The sequence below is a fragment of the Bombina bombina genome, chromosome 12 (assembly GCF_027579735.1).
Source record: "Bombina bombina isolate aBomBom1 chromosome 12, aBomBom1.pri, whole genome shotgun sequence".
NCBI classification, from domain to species: Eukaryota; Metazoa; Chordata; class Amphibia; order Anura; family Bombinatoridae; genus Bombina; species Bombina bombina.
Window position 1 is genome coordinate 12233230 of NC_069510.1, and position 13797 is coordinate 12247026.

General features: G+C 40.0%; 1 protein-coding gene across 1 annotated transcript in view; it reads right to left on the reverse strand.

The window, feature by feature from the left end:
* AK8 (adenylate kinase 8) overlaps positions 1-13797 on the reverse strand; it is a gene marked incomplete at its 5' end in the record, with an annotated part of 279875 nt that overhangs the window by 101707 nt on the left and 164371 nt on the right. Inside the window, one exon of the mRNA XM_053695949.1 lies at positions 8021-8110. Coding sequence (XP_053551924.1) covers positions 8021-8110 — 90 coding nt within the window. The remainder of the gene's footprint in view (positions 1-8020; positions 8111-13797) is intronic.

Here is a 13797-nt window from a genome sequence, read left to right on the forward strand (position 1 = left end):
AATATAGGACACACATACACAAACTAACAAACATATATGTACACATAACAAATACAAATACAGCACACTCATACACAGATTAACACATACATATACAGCACACACACTCACGCATACAAATACAGTACACACTCATACACAGACTAACACACATGCATGAACACATAACACATACAAATACAGCACACATACACACACACAGAAACTAACACAAATACATGCACACAACAAATACAAATACAGCACACATACACAGACTAACACACATGCATGCATATATAACACATAGAAATACAGCACACACATACAAATACAGCAAACACACATACACAGATTATCACACATGCATGCATATATAACACATACAAATACAGCACACACATACACACATAACATACAAATGCAGCACATATATAGAAATAAAACATACAAATACAGTACACACATACACAAATACCATACACAGGCTAACACATATGCATGCACACATAACACATACAAGTAAAGGACACACACACACAAATATAGTACACACACATACACAGACTAACACGCATATATGTACACATAACATACAAATACAGCACACTCATATACAGATTAGCACATACAAATACAGCACACACACTCACACATACAAATACAGTACACACAGACTAACACAGCACACACACACTAACACATACAAATACAGCACACACAGGCTAAAACCATGCATGCACACATAACACATACAAATAAAGGACACACACATACAAATATAGTACACACATTCACAGACTAACACGCATATATGTACACATAACATACAAATCGTCTGTGGAAATAGTGAGCTCAATCGCATTTACACTCAGAGCATTATCGCGACATCAGAGCTCTCATAGGTGAAGAAGAAAAGTTAAATTAAACACAACATAAACACATGTAAAAATACAAATATATATGTGTGCGTGTACAGATGTTTTTAAGTGTTTGTGTTTTACTGTATATGTACTGTGTATATTTCACATTCCAATTTTCTTCACAGGATAATGTACTTTTTATTGTAAATACATTTTTCCGTATACAGTATTTATATACATATATTTATATTTCTAAAGATATATAGGTATAGATATGTATTTTACATTAACAATAGCATACATATATATATAAAAATAAATAAAAAGTACATTATTTCCTATGTGAAGTACATAGGAATGTAAAAACATAATTTATGCTTACCTGATAAATTCCTTTCTTCTGTTGTGTGATCAGTCCACGGGTCATCATTACTTCTGGGATATAACTCCTCCCCAACAGGAAATGCAAGAGGATTCACCCAGCAGAGCTGCATATAGCTCCTCCCCTCTACGTCAGTCCCAGTCATTCGACCAAGAATCAACGAGAAAGGAGTAACCAAGGGTGAAGTGGTGACTGGAGTATAATTTAAAAGATATCTACCTGCCTTAAAACAGGGCGGGCCGTGGACTGATCACACAACAGAAGAAAGGAATTTATCAGGTAAGCATAAATTATGTTTTCTTCTGTTATGTGTGATCAGTCCACGGGTCATCATTACTTCTGGGATACCAATACCAAAGCAAAAGTACACGGATGACGGGAGGGATAGGCAGGCTCATTATATAGAAGGAACCACTGCCTGAAGAACCTTTCTCCCAAAAATAGCCTCCGAAGAAGCAAAAGTGTCAAATTTGTAAAATTTGGAAAAAGTATGAAGCGAAGACCAAGTTGCAGCCTTGCAAATCTGTTCAACAGAGGCCTCATTCTTAAAGGCCCAAGTGGAAGCCACAGCTCTAGTGGAGTGAGCTGTAATTCTTTCAGGAGGCTGCTGCCCAGCAGTCTCATAGGCTAAACGTATTATGCTACGAAGCCAAAAAGAGAGAGAGGTAGCAGAAGCTTTTTGACCTCTCCTCTGTCCAGAGTAAACGACAAACAAGGAAGAAGTTTGGCGAAAATCTTTAGTTGCCTGCAAGTAGAACTTGAGGGCACGAACTACATCCAGATTGTGTAGAAGACGTTCCTTCTTTGAAGAAGGATTTGGACACAAGGATGGTACAACAATCTCTTGATTGATGTTCCTGTTAGTGACTACCTTAGGTAAGAACCCAGGTTTAGTACGCAGAACTACCTTGTCTGAGTGAAAAATCAGATAAGGGGAATCACAATGTAAGGCTGATAACTCAGAGACTCTTCGAGCCGAGGAAATAGCCATTAAAAACAGAACTTTCCAAGATAACATTCTTATATCAATGGAATGAAGGGGTTCAAACGGAACACCCTGTAAAACGTTAAGAACTAAGTTTAAACTCCATGGTGGAGCAACAGCTTTAAATACAGGCTTGATCCTAGCTAAAGCCTGACAAAAGGACTGGACGTCTGGATTTTCTGACAGACGTCTGTGTAACAAGATGGACAGAGCTGAAATCTGTCCCTTTAATGAACTAGCTGATAAACCCTTTTCTAAACCTTCTTGTAGAAAGGACAATATCCTAGCGATCCTAACCTTACTCCAGGAGTAACCTTTGGATTCGCACCAGTATAGGTATTTCCGCCATATTTTATGGTAAATCCTTCTGGTAACAGGCTTCCTAGCCTGAATCAGGGTATCAATAACCGACTCAGAAAAACCACGTTTTGATAAAATCAAGCGTTCAATTTCCAAGCAGTCAGCTTCAGAGAAGTTAGATTTTGGTGTTTGAATGGACCCTGTATCAGAAGGTCCTGTCTTAGAGGTAGAGACCAAGGCGGACAGGATGACATGTCCACCAGATCTGCATACCAAGTCCTGCGTGGCCATGCAGGTGCTATTAGAATTACTGATGCTCTCTCCTGTTTGATTTTGGCAATCAATCGAGGAAGCAGCGGGAAGGGTGGAAACACATAAGCCATCCTGAAGTTCCAAGGTGCTGTCAAAGCATCTATCAGAACTGCTCCCGGATCCCTGGATCTGGACCCGTAGCGATGAAGTTTGGCGTTCTGGCGAGACGCCATGAGATCTATCTCTGGTTTGCCCCAACGTCGAAGTATTTGGGCAAAGATCTCCGGATGAAGTTCCCACTCCCCCGGATGAAAAGTCTGGCGACTCAAGAAATCCGCCTCCCAGTTCTCCACTCCCGGGATGTGGATTGCTGACAGGTGGCAAGAGTGAGACTCTGCCCAGCGAATTATCTTTGATACTTCCATCATTGCTAGGGAGCTTCTTGTCCCTCCCTGATGGTTGATGTAAGCTACAGTCGTGATGTTGTCCGACTGAAACCTGATGAACCCCCGAGTTGTTAACTGGGGCCAAGCCAGAAGGGCATTGAGAACTGCTCTCAATTCCAGAATGTTTATTGGAAGGAGACTCTCCTCCTGATTCCATAGTCCCTGAGCCTTCAGAGAATTCCAGACAGCGCCCCAACCTAGTAGGCTGGCGTCTGTTGTTACAATTGTCCAGTCTGGCCTGCTGAATGGCATCCCCCTGGACAGGTGTGGCCGATGAAGCCACCATAGAAGAGAATTTCTGGTCTCTTGATTCAGATTCAGAGTAGGGGACAAATCTGAGTAATCCCCATTCCACTGACTTAGCATGCATAATTGCAGCGGTCTGAGGTGTAGACGTGCAAAAGGTACTATGTCCATTGCCGCTACCATTAAGCCGATCACCTCCATGCATTGAGCTACTGACGGGTGTTGAATGGAATGAAGGACGCGGCATGCATTTTGAAGCTTTGTTAACCTGTCTTCTGTCAGGTAAATCTTCATTTCTACAGAATCTATAAGAGTCCCCAAGAATGGAACTCTTGTGAGAGGAAAAAGAGAACTCTTCTTTTCGTTCACCTTCCATCCATGCGACCTTAGAAATGCCAGAACTAACTCTGTATGAGACTTGGCAGTTTGAAAGCTTGAAGCTTGTATTAGAATGTCGTCTAGGTACGGAGCTACCGAAATCCCTCGCGGTCTTAGTACCGCTAGAAGGGCACCCAGAACCTTTGTGAAGATTCTTGGAGCCGTAGCCAGTCCGAATGGAAGAGCTACAAACTGGTAGTGCCTGTCTAAGAAGGCAAACCTTAGGTACCGGTGATGATCTTTGTGGATCGGTATGTGAAGGTAAGCATCCTTTAAATCCACTGTGGTCATGTACTGACCCTCTTGGATCATGGGTAAGATTGTCCGAATAGTTTCCATTTTGAACGATGGAACTCTTAGGAATTTGTTTAGAATCTTTAAATCTAAGATTGGCCTGAAAGTTCCCTCTTTTTTGGGAACCACAAACAGGTTTGAGTAGAACCCTTGTCCTTGTTCCGACCGTGGAACCGGATGGATCACTCCCATTAATAACAGATCTTGTACGCAGCGTAGAAACGCTTCTTTCTTTATCTGGTTTGTTGACAACCTTGACAGATGAAATCTCCCTCTTGGGGGAGATAATTTGAAGTCTAGAAGGTATCCCTGAGATATGATCTCTAGAGCCCAGGGATCCTGAACATCTCTTGCCCAGGCCTGGGCAAAGAGAGAGAGTCTGCCCCCCACTAGATCCGGTCCCGGATCGGGGGCTCTCGGTTCATGCTGTCTTTGGGGCAGCAGCAGGTTTCCTGGCCTGCTTGCTCTTGTTCCAGGACTGGTTAGGCTTCCAGCCTTGCCTGTAACGAGTAACAGCTCCTTCCTGTTTTGGTGCAGTGGAGGTTGATGCTGCTCCTGTTTTGAAATTCCGAAAGGGACGAAAATTAGACTGTCTAGCCTTAGCTTTGGCTTAGTCTTGAGGTAGGGCGTGGCCCTTACCACCTGTAATGTCAGCGATAATTTCTTTCAAACCGGGCCCAAATAAAGACTGCCCCTTGAAAGGTATATTAAGTAATTTGGACTTAGAAGTCACATCAGCTGACCAGGATTTTAGCCACAGCGCCCTACGTGCCTGTATGGCGAATCCTGAGTTCTTAGCCGTGAGTTTAGTTAAATGTACTACGGCCTCCGAAATGAAAGAATTAGCTAGTTTAAGGACTCTAAGCCTGTCCGTAATGTCGTCTAGCGTAGATGAACTAAGGTTCTCTTCCAGCGACTCAATCCAAAATGCTGCCGCAGCCGTAATCGGCGCGATACATGCAAGGGGTTGTAATATAAAACCTTGTTGAACAAACATTTTCTTAAGGTAACCCTCTAACTTTTTATCCATTGGATCTGAAAAAGCACAGCTATCCTCCACCGGGATAGTGGTACGCTTAGCTAAAGTAGAAACTGCTCCCTCCACCTTGGGGACCGTCTGCCATAAGTCCCTAGTGGTGGCGTCTATTGGGAACATCTTTCTAAATATTGGAGGGGGTGAGAACGGCACACCGGGTCTATCCCACTCCTTAGTAACAATTTCAGTTAGTCTCTTAGGTATAGGAAAAACGTCAGTACTCGCCGGTACCGCAAAGTATTTATCCAACCTACACAGTTTCTCTGGTATTGCAACGGTGTTACAATCGTTAAGAGCTGCTAAGACCTCCCCTAGTAATACACGGAGGTTCTCCAATTTAAATTTAAAATTTGAAATATCTGAGTCCAATTTGTTTGGATCAGAACCGTCACCCACAGAATGAAGCTCTCCGTCCTCATGCTCTGCGAGCTGTGACGCAGTATCAGACATGGCCCTTGCATTGTCAGCGCACTCTGTTCTCACCCCAGAGTGATCACGCTTGCCTCTTAGTTCTGGTAATTTAGACAAAACTTCAGTCATAACAGTAGCCATATCTTGTAATGTTATCTGTAATGGCCGCCCAGATGTACTAGGCGCCATAATATCACGCACCTCCCGGGCGGGAGATGCAGGTACTGCCGCGTGAGGCGAGTTAGTCGGCATAACTCTCCCCTCGCTGTTTGGTGAAATTTGTTCACATTGTACAGATTGACTTTTATTTAAAGTAGCATCAATACAGTTAGTACATAAATTTCTATTGGGCTCCACCTTGGCATTGGAACAAATGACACAGATATCTTCCTCTGAGTCAGACATGTTTAACACACTAGCAAAAAACTTACAACTTGGTTATAATCTTTTTTAGCAAAAAAATACTGTGCCTCAAAGAGGTACTAAACGATTAAATAACAGTTGAAATAATGAACTGAAAAACAGTTATAGCATCAAACTTTAAAACAACACAACTCTTAGCAAAGGTTTGTTCCCATTAGTAAAATAACAATAATTAAATTTGACATAAAAAGTACAAAGCAACGTTTTTATGCACAGTCACTATAAGAATTCTCACAGCTCTGCTGAGAGAAGTTACCTCCCTTCAAAGAAGTTTGAAGACCCCTGAGATCTGTCAGAGATGAACCGGATCATGCAGGAAAAATAAAAGTGACTGACTGGAATTTTTTGATGCGTAGTAAAGAGCGCCAAAAACGGCCCCTCCCTCTCTCACACAGCAGTGAAGAGAAACGAAACTGTCACAATTACAAGCAAAAAACTGCCAAGTGGAAAATAATGCCCAAATATCTATTCACACAGTACCTCAGCAATGTAAACGATTCTACATTCCAGCAAAAACGTTTAGCATGATAAATAGTTATTAAAAGTATTAGTGACCTTTAGCAGAGTAGTTCCGGTGAAATACCATCCCCAGAATACTGAAGTGTATACATACATGTCATTTTAACGGTATGGCAGGATTTTCTCATCAATTCCATTCAGAAAATAAAAACTGCTACATACCTCAATGCAGATTCATCTGCCCGCTGTCCCCTGATCTGAAGCCTTTACCTCCCTCAGATGGCCGAGAACAGCAATATGATCTTAACTACTCCGGTTAAAATCATAGTAAAAAACTCTGGCAGATTCTTCCTCAAACTCTGCCAGAGAAGTAATAACACGCTCCGGTGCTATTGTAAAATAACAAACTTTTGATTGAAGTCATAAAAACTAAGTATAATCACCATAGTCCTCTCACACATCCTATCTAGTCGTTGGGTGCAAGAGAATGACTGGGACTGACGTAGAGGGGAGGAGCTATATGCAGCTCTGCTGGGTGAATCCTCTTGCATTTCCTGTTGGGGAGGAGTTATATCCCAGAAGTAATGATGACCCGTGGACTGATCACACATAACAGAAGAAATATACGTAATGCGCATCAGGCTTCGCAATTTAGGACTAAATCAGTTGGGTTAGTGCATATGAAGAATTGCTATCTTCAATGCAGGTTCTTGAAATTTTAAATATAAACTATTAACATTTGAATACAAATTATTAAAGTGATTATACATATTGTAAAAATGTATATATATATATATATATATATATATTTTTTTTTTTATTAATATTTTTTAATAGTTTATTTTTAATATTTCAATAACGCTCATTGAAAAAAAGCAATTCTTCATGTCCACTAACCTGACCGCATTAGTCCTAAATTGCGAACCCCCAAGCGCATTACACACATTTTACATTACACAATAACCAGCCACTTGTAATGAATGGTTAATTATTGCTCAACCGCAAACTGGCAAATTTGCCCAATCGCATTTGCACAGAAATTTTGCGCTCCACTTGTAATCTAGCCCTAAATCAATCATTGCTAGAATTGTGTATTCAGAACAAAGATTAGCCTGAGAATAATTTGTACATGTATTTTTAAAATTTATATTAGCTATTTAAATATTGAGAAAATAAGGGTAAAGTTAATCTCCATAAAACAGTGGGCGCCACCATATTGTAACTTAGGTTACCTTTTCTGCAGCAAATAAGAAATGGTTAATAATGGGTTACTAGAGTGTGCAACCAATGACTGTGTAGCATATAGTTGTCTCGGCACTTCCATGTTTAACATGAAATGGAAAACCCACAATATTCATAATTAAATTACAGGAACGAAGAACAAAATAAATAATGTGAGTGTATTGCAAAGTTGTTTTACTACATGTAATGAAACAATCTATATTAATATCTTGAGGTGTTTATGGTCTATTTACGCTAGTGTCGGGTGACTATACTGACATACATGTCATTATTCCCCACTAGAATCATTGCAAATGACAGAAGATGCTCAGTCTGCTGACAAACCTTGTTGTCCGTTCTCAATGTACGGCTTGATGATCTCGCCAAGCTTAGCCTCACTGGCGACAGCTTCCTTCAGCACCTTACCGCAGCAAACTGAGGATTTAAACATACAGAATATAATGACTACATTACACAAGGACAGGGAGACGGTTGCTCAAACAAACTGAAAGGAACTACATCTGATAGGCCTGATGTCACAAGAAAACATCATTTATATCTTACCTGATAAATTCATTTCTTTCATGGTGGCCAAAGTCCACAAGCTGTTATGTATGGTATATACATTCCTACCAGGAGGAGGCAACGTTTCCCAAACCTCAAAAGCCTATAAAACCCCTCCCCCATTACTCATACCTCAGTTTGGCGAGATGTTAAGAAGGAGTAAAACCCAAAAATAAGGAGCAGGAAAAAATGTGCTTTAAACAAAAAAATAACCACAAACGGGTGGGGGCTTGTGGACTCTCGCCACCATGAAAGAAATGAATTTATCAGGTAAGATATTAATTATGTTTTCTTTCATATAGGTGGCGAGAGTCCAAGAGCTGTCACATATGGGATAAATACCCAAGATGTGGAAGTCAACGAGAAACAATAAATGGAGGGATTAAAATAAAAACCGCTTTTTTTTTGCTGAGAATTAAATTCAAACCCCAAAATAACATAATTTATGTAAGAACTTACCTGATAAATTCATTTCTTTCATATTAGCAAGAGTCCATGAGCTAGTGACGTATGGGATACACATTCCTACCAGGAGGGGCAAAGTTTCCCAAACCTCAAAATGCCTATTAATACACCCCTCACCACACCCACAAATCAGTTTAACGAATAGCCAAGAAGTGGGGTGATAAGAAAAAAGTTCGAAAGCATAAAAAATAAGGAATTGGAATAATTGTGCTTTATACAAAAAAATCATAACCACCATAAAAAGGGTGGGCCTCATGGACTCTTGCTAATATGAAAGAAATGAATTTATCAGGTAAGTTCTTACATAAATTATGTTTTCTTTCATGTAATTAGCAAGAGTCCATGAGCTAGTGACGTATGGAATAATGAATACCCAAGATGTGGAACTTCCACGCAAGAGTCACTAGAAAGGGAGGGATAAAAATAAAGACAGCCAATTCTGCTGAAAAACCATCCACACCCCAAAATAAAGTTTCAATCTTATAATGAAAAAAAACTGAAAATAAAAGCAGAAGAATGAAACTGAAACAGCTGCCTGAAGTACTTTTCTACCAAAAACTGCTTCAGAAGAAGAAAACACATCAAAATGGTAGAATTTAGTAAAAGTATGCAAAGAAGACCAAGTTGCTGCTTTGCAAATCTGATCAACCGAAGCTTCATTCCTAAACGCCCAGGAAGTAGAAACTGACCTAGTAGAATGAGCTGTAATCCTTTGAGGCGGAGTTTTACCCGACTCAACATAAGCATGATGAATCAAAGACTTTAACCAAGATGCCAAAGAAATGGCAGAAGCCTTCTGGCCTTTCCTAGAACCGGAAAAGATAACAAATAGACTAGAAGTCTTTCGGAAATCTTTAGTAGCTTCAACATAATATTTCAAAGCTCTAACTACATCCAAAGAATGCAACGATCTTTCCTTAGAATTCTTAGGATTAGGACACAATGAAGGAACCACAATTTCTCTACTAATGTTGTTAGAATTCACAACCTTAGGTAAAAATTTAAATGAAGTTCGTAACACCGCCTTATCCTGATGAAAAATCAGAAAAGGAGACTCACAAGAAAGAGCAGATAATTCAGAAACTCTTCTAGCAGAAGAGATGGCCAAAAGAAACAAAACTTTCCAAGAAAGTAATTTAATATCCAGCGAATGCATAGGTTCAAATGGAGGAGCTTGAAGAGGCCCCAAAACCAAATTCAAACTCCAAGGAGGAGAAATTGACTTAATGACAGGTTTTATACGAACCAAAGCCTGTACAAAACAATGAATATCAGGAAGATTAGCAATCTTTCTGTGAAACAGCACAGAAAGAGCAGAAATTTGTCCTTTCAAGGAACTTGCAGACAAACCTTTATCCAGACCATCCTGAAGAAACTGTAAAATTCTAGGAATTCTAAAAGAATGCCAAGAAAAATGATGAGAAGAACACCAAGAAATGTAAGTCTTCCAGACTCGATAATATATCTTCCTAGACACAGATTTACGAGCCTGTAACATAGTATTAATTACGGAGTCGGAGAAACCTCTATGACTGAGAATCAAGCGTTCAATCTCCATACCTTCAAATTTAATGATTTGAGATCCTGATGGAAAAAAGGACCTTGCGATAGAAGGTCTGGTCTTAACGGAAGAGTCCACGGTTGGCAAGTAGCCATCCGAACAAGATCCGCATACCAAAACCTGTGAGGCCATGCTGGAGCCACCAGCAGAACAAACGAACGCTTCTTTAGAATCTTGGAAATCACTCTTGGCAGAAGAACTAGAGGCGGAAAGATATAGGCAGGATGATACTTCCAAGGAATTGACAATGCATCCACTGCTTCCACCTGAGGATCCCTGGATCTGGACAGATACCTGGGGAGCTTCTTGTTTAGATGAGAAGCCATCAGATCTATTTCTGGAAGTCCCCAGATTTGAACAATCTGAAGAAATACCTCTGGGTGAAGAGACCATTCGCCCGGATGTAAAGTCTGGCGACTGAGATAATCCGCTTCCCAATTGTCTATACCTGGGATGTGAACTGCAGAAATTAGACAGGAGCTGGATTCCGCCCATGCAAGTATTCAAGATACTTCTTTCATAGCCAGAGGACTGTGAGTCCCTCCTTGATGATTGATATATGCCACGGTTGTGACATTGTCCGTTTGAAAACAAATGAACGACTCTCTCTTTAGAAGCGGCCACGACTGAAGAGCTCTGAAAATCGCACGGAGTTCCAAAATGTTGATTGGTAATCTTGCCTCCTGAGCTGTCAGAGACCCCCATACAGCTCCCCAACCTGTCAGACTCGCATCTGTTGAGATCACAATCCAGGTTGGAAGAACAAAAGAAGCCCCTTGAATTAAACGATGGTGATCTGTCCACCACGTCAGAGAGTTTCAGAGAGTGTCGTACAATCGGTTTTAAAGATATTAATTGTGATATCTTTGTATAATCCCTGCACCACTGGTTCAGCATACAGAGCTGAAGAGGTCGCATGTGAAAACGAGCAAAGGGGATCGCGTCCGATGAAGCAGTCATAAGACCTAGAATTTCCATGCATAAGGCTACCGAAGGGAATGATTGAGACTGAAGGTTTCGACAAGCTGAAACCAATTTCAGATGTCTCTTGTCTGTCAGAGACAGAGTCATGGACACTGAATCTATCTGGAAACCTAAAAAGGTTACCCTTGTCTGAGGAATCAATGAACTCTTTGGTAAATTGATCCTCCAACCATGTTCTTGAAGAAACGATACAAGTCGATTAGTATGAGATTCTGCTAAATGTGAAGACTGAGCAAGTACCAAGATATCGTCCAAATAAGGAAATACCACAATACCCTTTTCTCTGATTACAGATAGAAGGGCACCAAGAACCTTTGTAAAAATCCTTGGAGCTGTTGCTAGGCCAAACGGCAGAGCCACAAACTGGTAATGCTTGTCTAGAAAAGAGAATCTCAGAAACTGAAAATGATCTGGATGAATCGGAATGTGCAGATATGCATCTTGTAAATCTATTGTGGACATATAATGCCCTTGCTGAACAAAAGGCAGAATAGTCCTTATAGTTACCATTTTGAATGTTGGTATTCTTACATAATGATTCAATATTTTTAAATCCAGAACTGGTCTGAAGGAATTCTCCTTCTTTGGTACAATGAATAGATTTGAGTAAAACCCCAGACCCTGTTCCAGAACTGGAACTGGCACAATTACTCCAGCCAACTCTAGATCTGAAACACATTTCAGAAACGCTTGAGCCTTCACTGGATTTATTGGAACGCGAGAAAGAAAAAATCTTCTTGCAGGAGGCCTTATCTTGAAACCTATTCTGTACCCTTGTGAAACAATGTTCTGAATCCAAAGACTGTGAATCGAATTGATCCAAATTTCTTTGAAAAATCGTAATCTGCCCCCTACCAGCTGGGCTAGAATGAGGGCCGCACCTTCATGTGGACTTGGGAGCTGGCTTTGGCTTTCTAAAAGGCTTGGATTTATTCCAAACTGGAGATGGTTTCCAAACAGAAACCGTTCCTGTAGAGGAAGGATCAGGCTTTTGTTCCTTATTCTGACGAAAGGAACGAAAACGATTAGCAGCCCTATATTTACCTTTAGATTTTTTATCCTGTGGTAAAAAAGTTCCTTTCCCCCCAGTAACAGTTGAAATAATAGAATCCAACTGTGAACCAAACAATTTATTACCTTGGAAAGAAAGGGATAGCAAAGTTGACTTAGAAGACATATCAGCATTCCAAGTTTTAAGCCATAAAGCTCTTCTAGCTAAAATAGCTAAAGACATATACCTGACATCAACCCTAATGATACCAAAGATGGCATCACAAATAAAGTTATTAGCATGTTGAAGAAGATTAACAATGCTATGAGAATTATGATCTGTTACTTGTTGTGCTAAAGCCTCCAACCAGAAAGTTGAAGCTGCAGCAACATCCGCCAAAGATATAGCAGGCCTAAGAAGATTACCTGGACATAAATAAGCTTTTCTTAGAAAGGATTCAATTTTCCTATCTAAAGGATCCTTAAAAGAAGTACTATCTGCCGTAGGAATAGTAGTACGTTTAGCAAGAGTAGAGATAGCCCCATCAACTTTAGGGATTTTGTCCCAAAACTCTAATCTGTCAGATGGCACAGGATACAATTTCTTAAACCTTTTAGAAGGAGTAAAAGAATTACCCAGATTATTCCATTCCCTGGAAATTACTTCAGAAATAGCATCAGGGACGGGAAAAACTTCCGGAATAACTACAGGAGGTTTAAAAAACGTATTTAAACGTTTAGATTTAGTATCAAGAGGACCAGATTCCTCTATTTCTAATGCAATTAAGACTTCTTTAAGTAAAGAACGAATGAATTCCATTTTAAATAAATATGAAGATTTATCAGTGTCAATTTCTGAAACAGAATCCTCTGAACCAGAGAAATCATCATCAGAAACAGAATCAGAATGATGATAATCATTTAAAAATTCATCTGATAAATGAGAAGTTTTAAAAGTCTTTTTACGTTTACTGGAAGGAGGAATAACAGACATAGCCTTCCTAATAGATTTAGAAACAAAATCTCTTATGTTAACAGGAACACCCTGAGTATTAGATGTTGATGGAACAGCAACAGGTAATGGAACATTACTAAAGGAAATATTATCTGCATTAGCAAGTTTATCATGACATTCATCACAAACAACAGCCGGAGGGGACAGTTACCACAAGTTTACAACAAATGCACTTAACTTTGGTAGATCCAGCATCAGGCAGCGAATTTCCAGAAGTAGCTTCTGATCCAGGGTCAATCTGAGACATCTTGCAATATGTAATAGAAAAAACAACATATAAAGCAAAATTGATCAAATTGCTTAAATGACAGTTTCAGGAATGGGAAAAAATGCCAATGAACAAGCTTCTAGCAACCAGAAGCAAATAAACAATGAGACTTAAATAATGTGGAGACAATAATGACGCCCATATTTTTTAGCGCCAAAAGAGACGCCCACATTATTTGGCGCCAAAAATGACGCCACATCTTTGGTGCAAAAACGTCAAAAAAATGACGCAAATACAAACAACTTCCGGTGACAAGAATGACGGCGGAAATGACT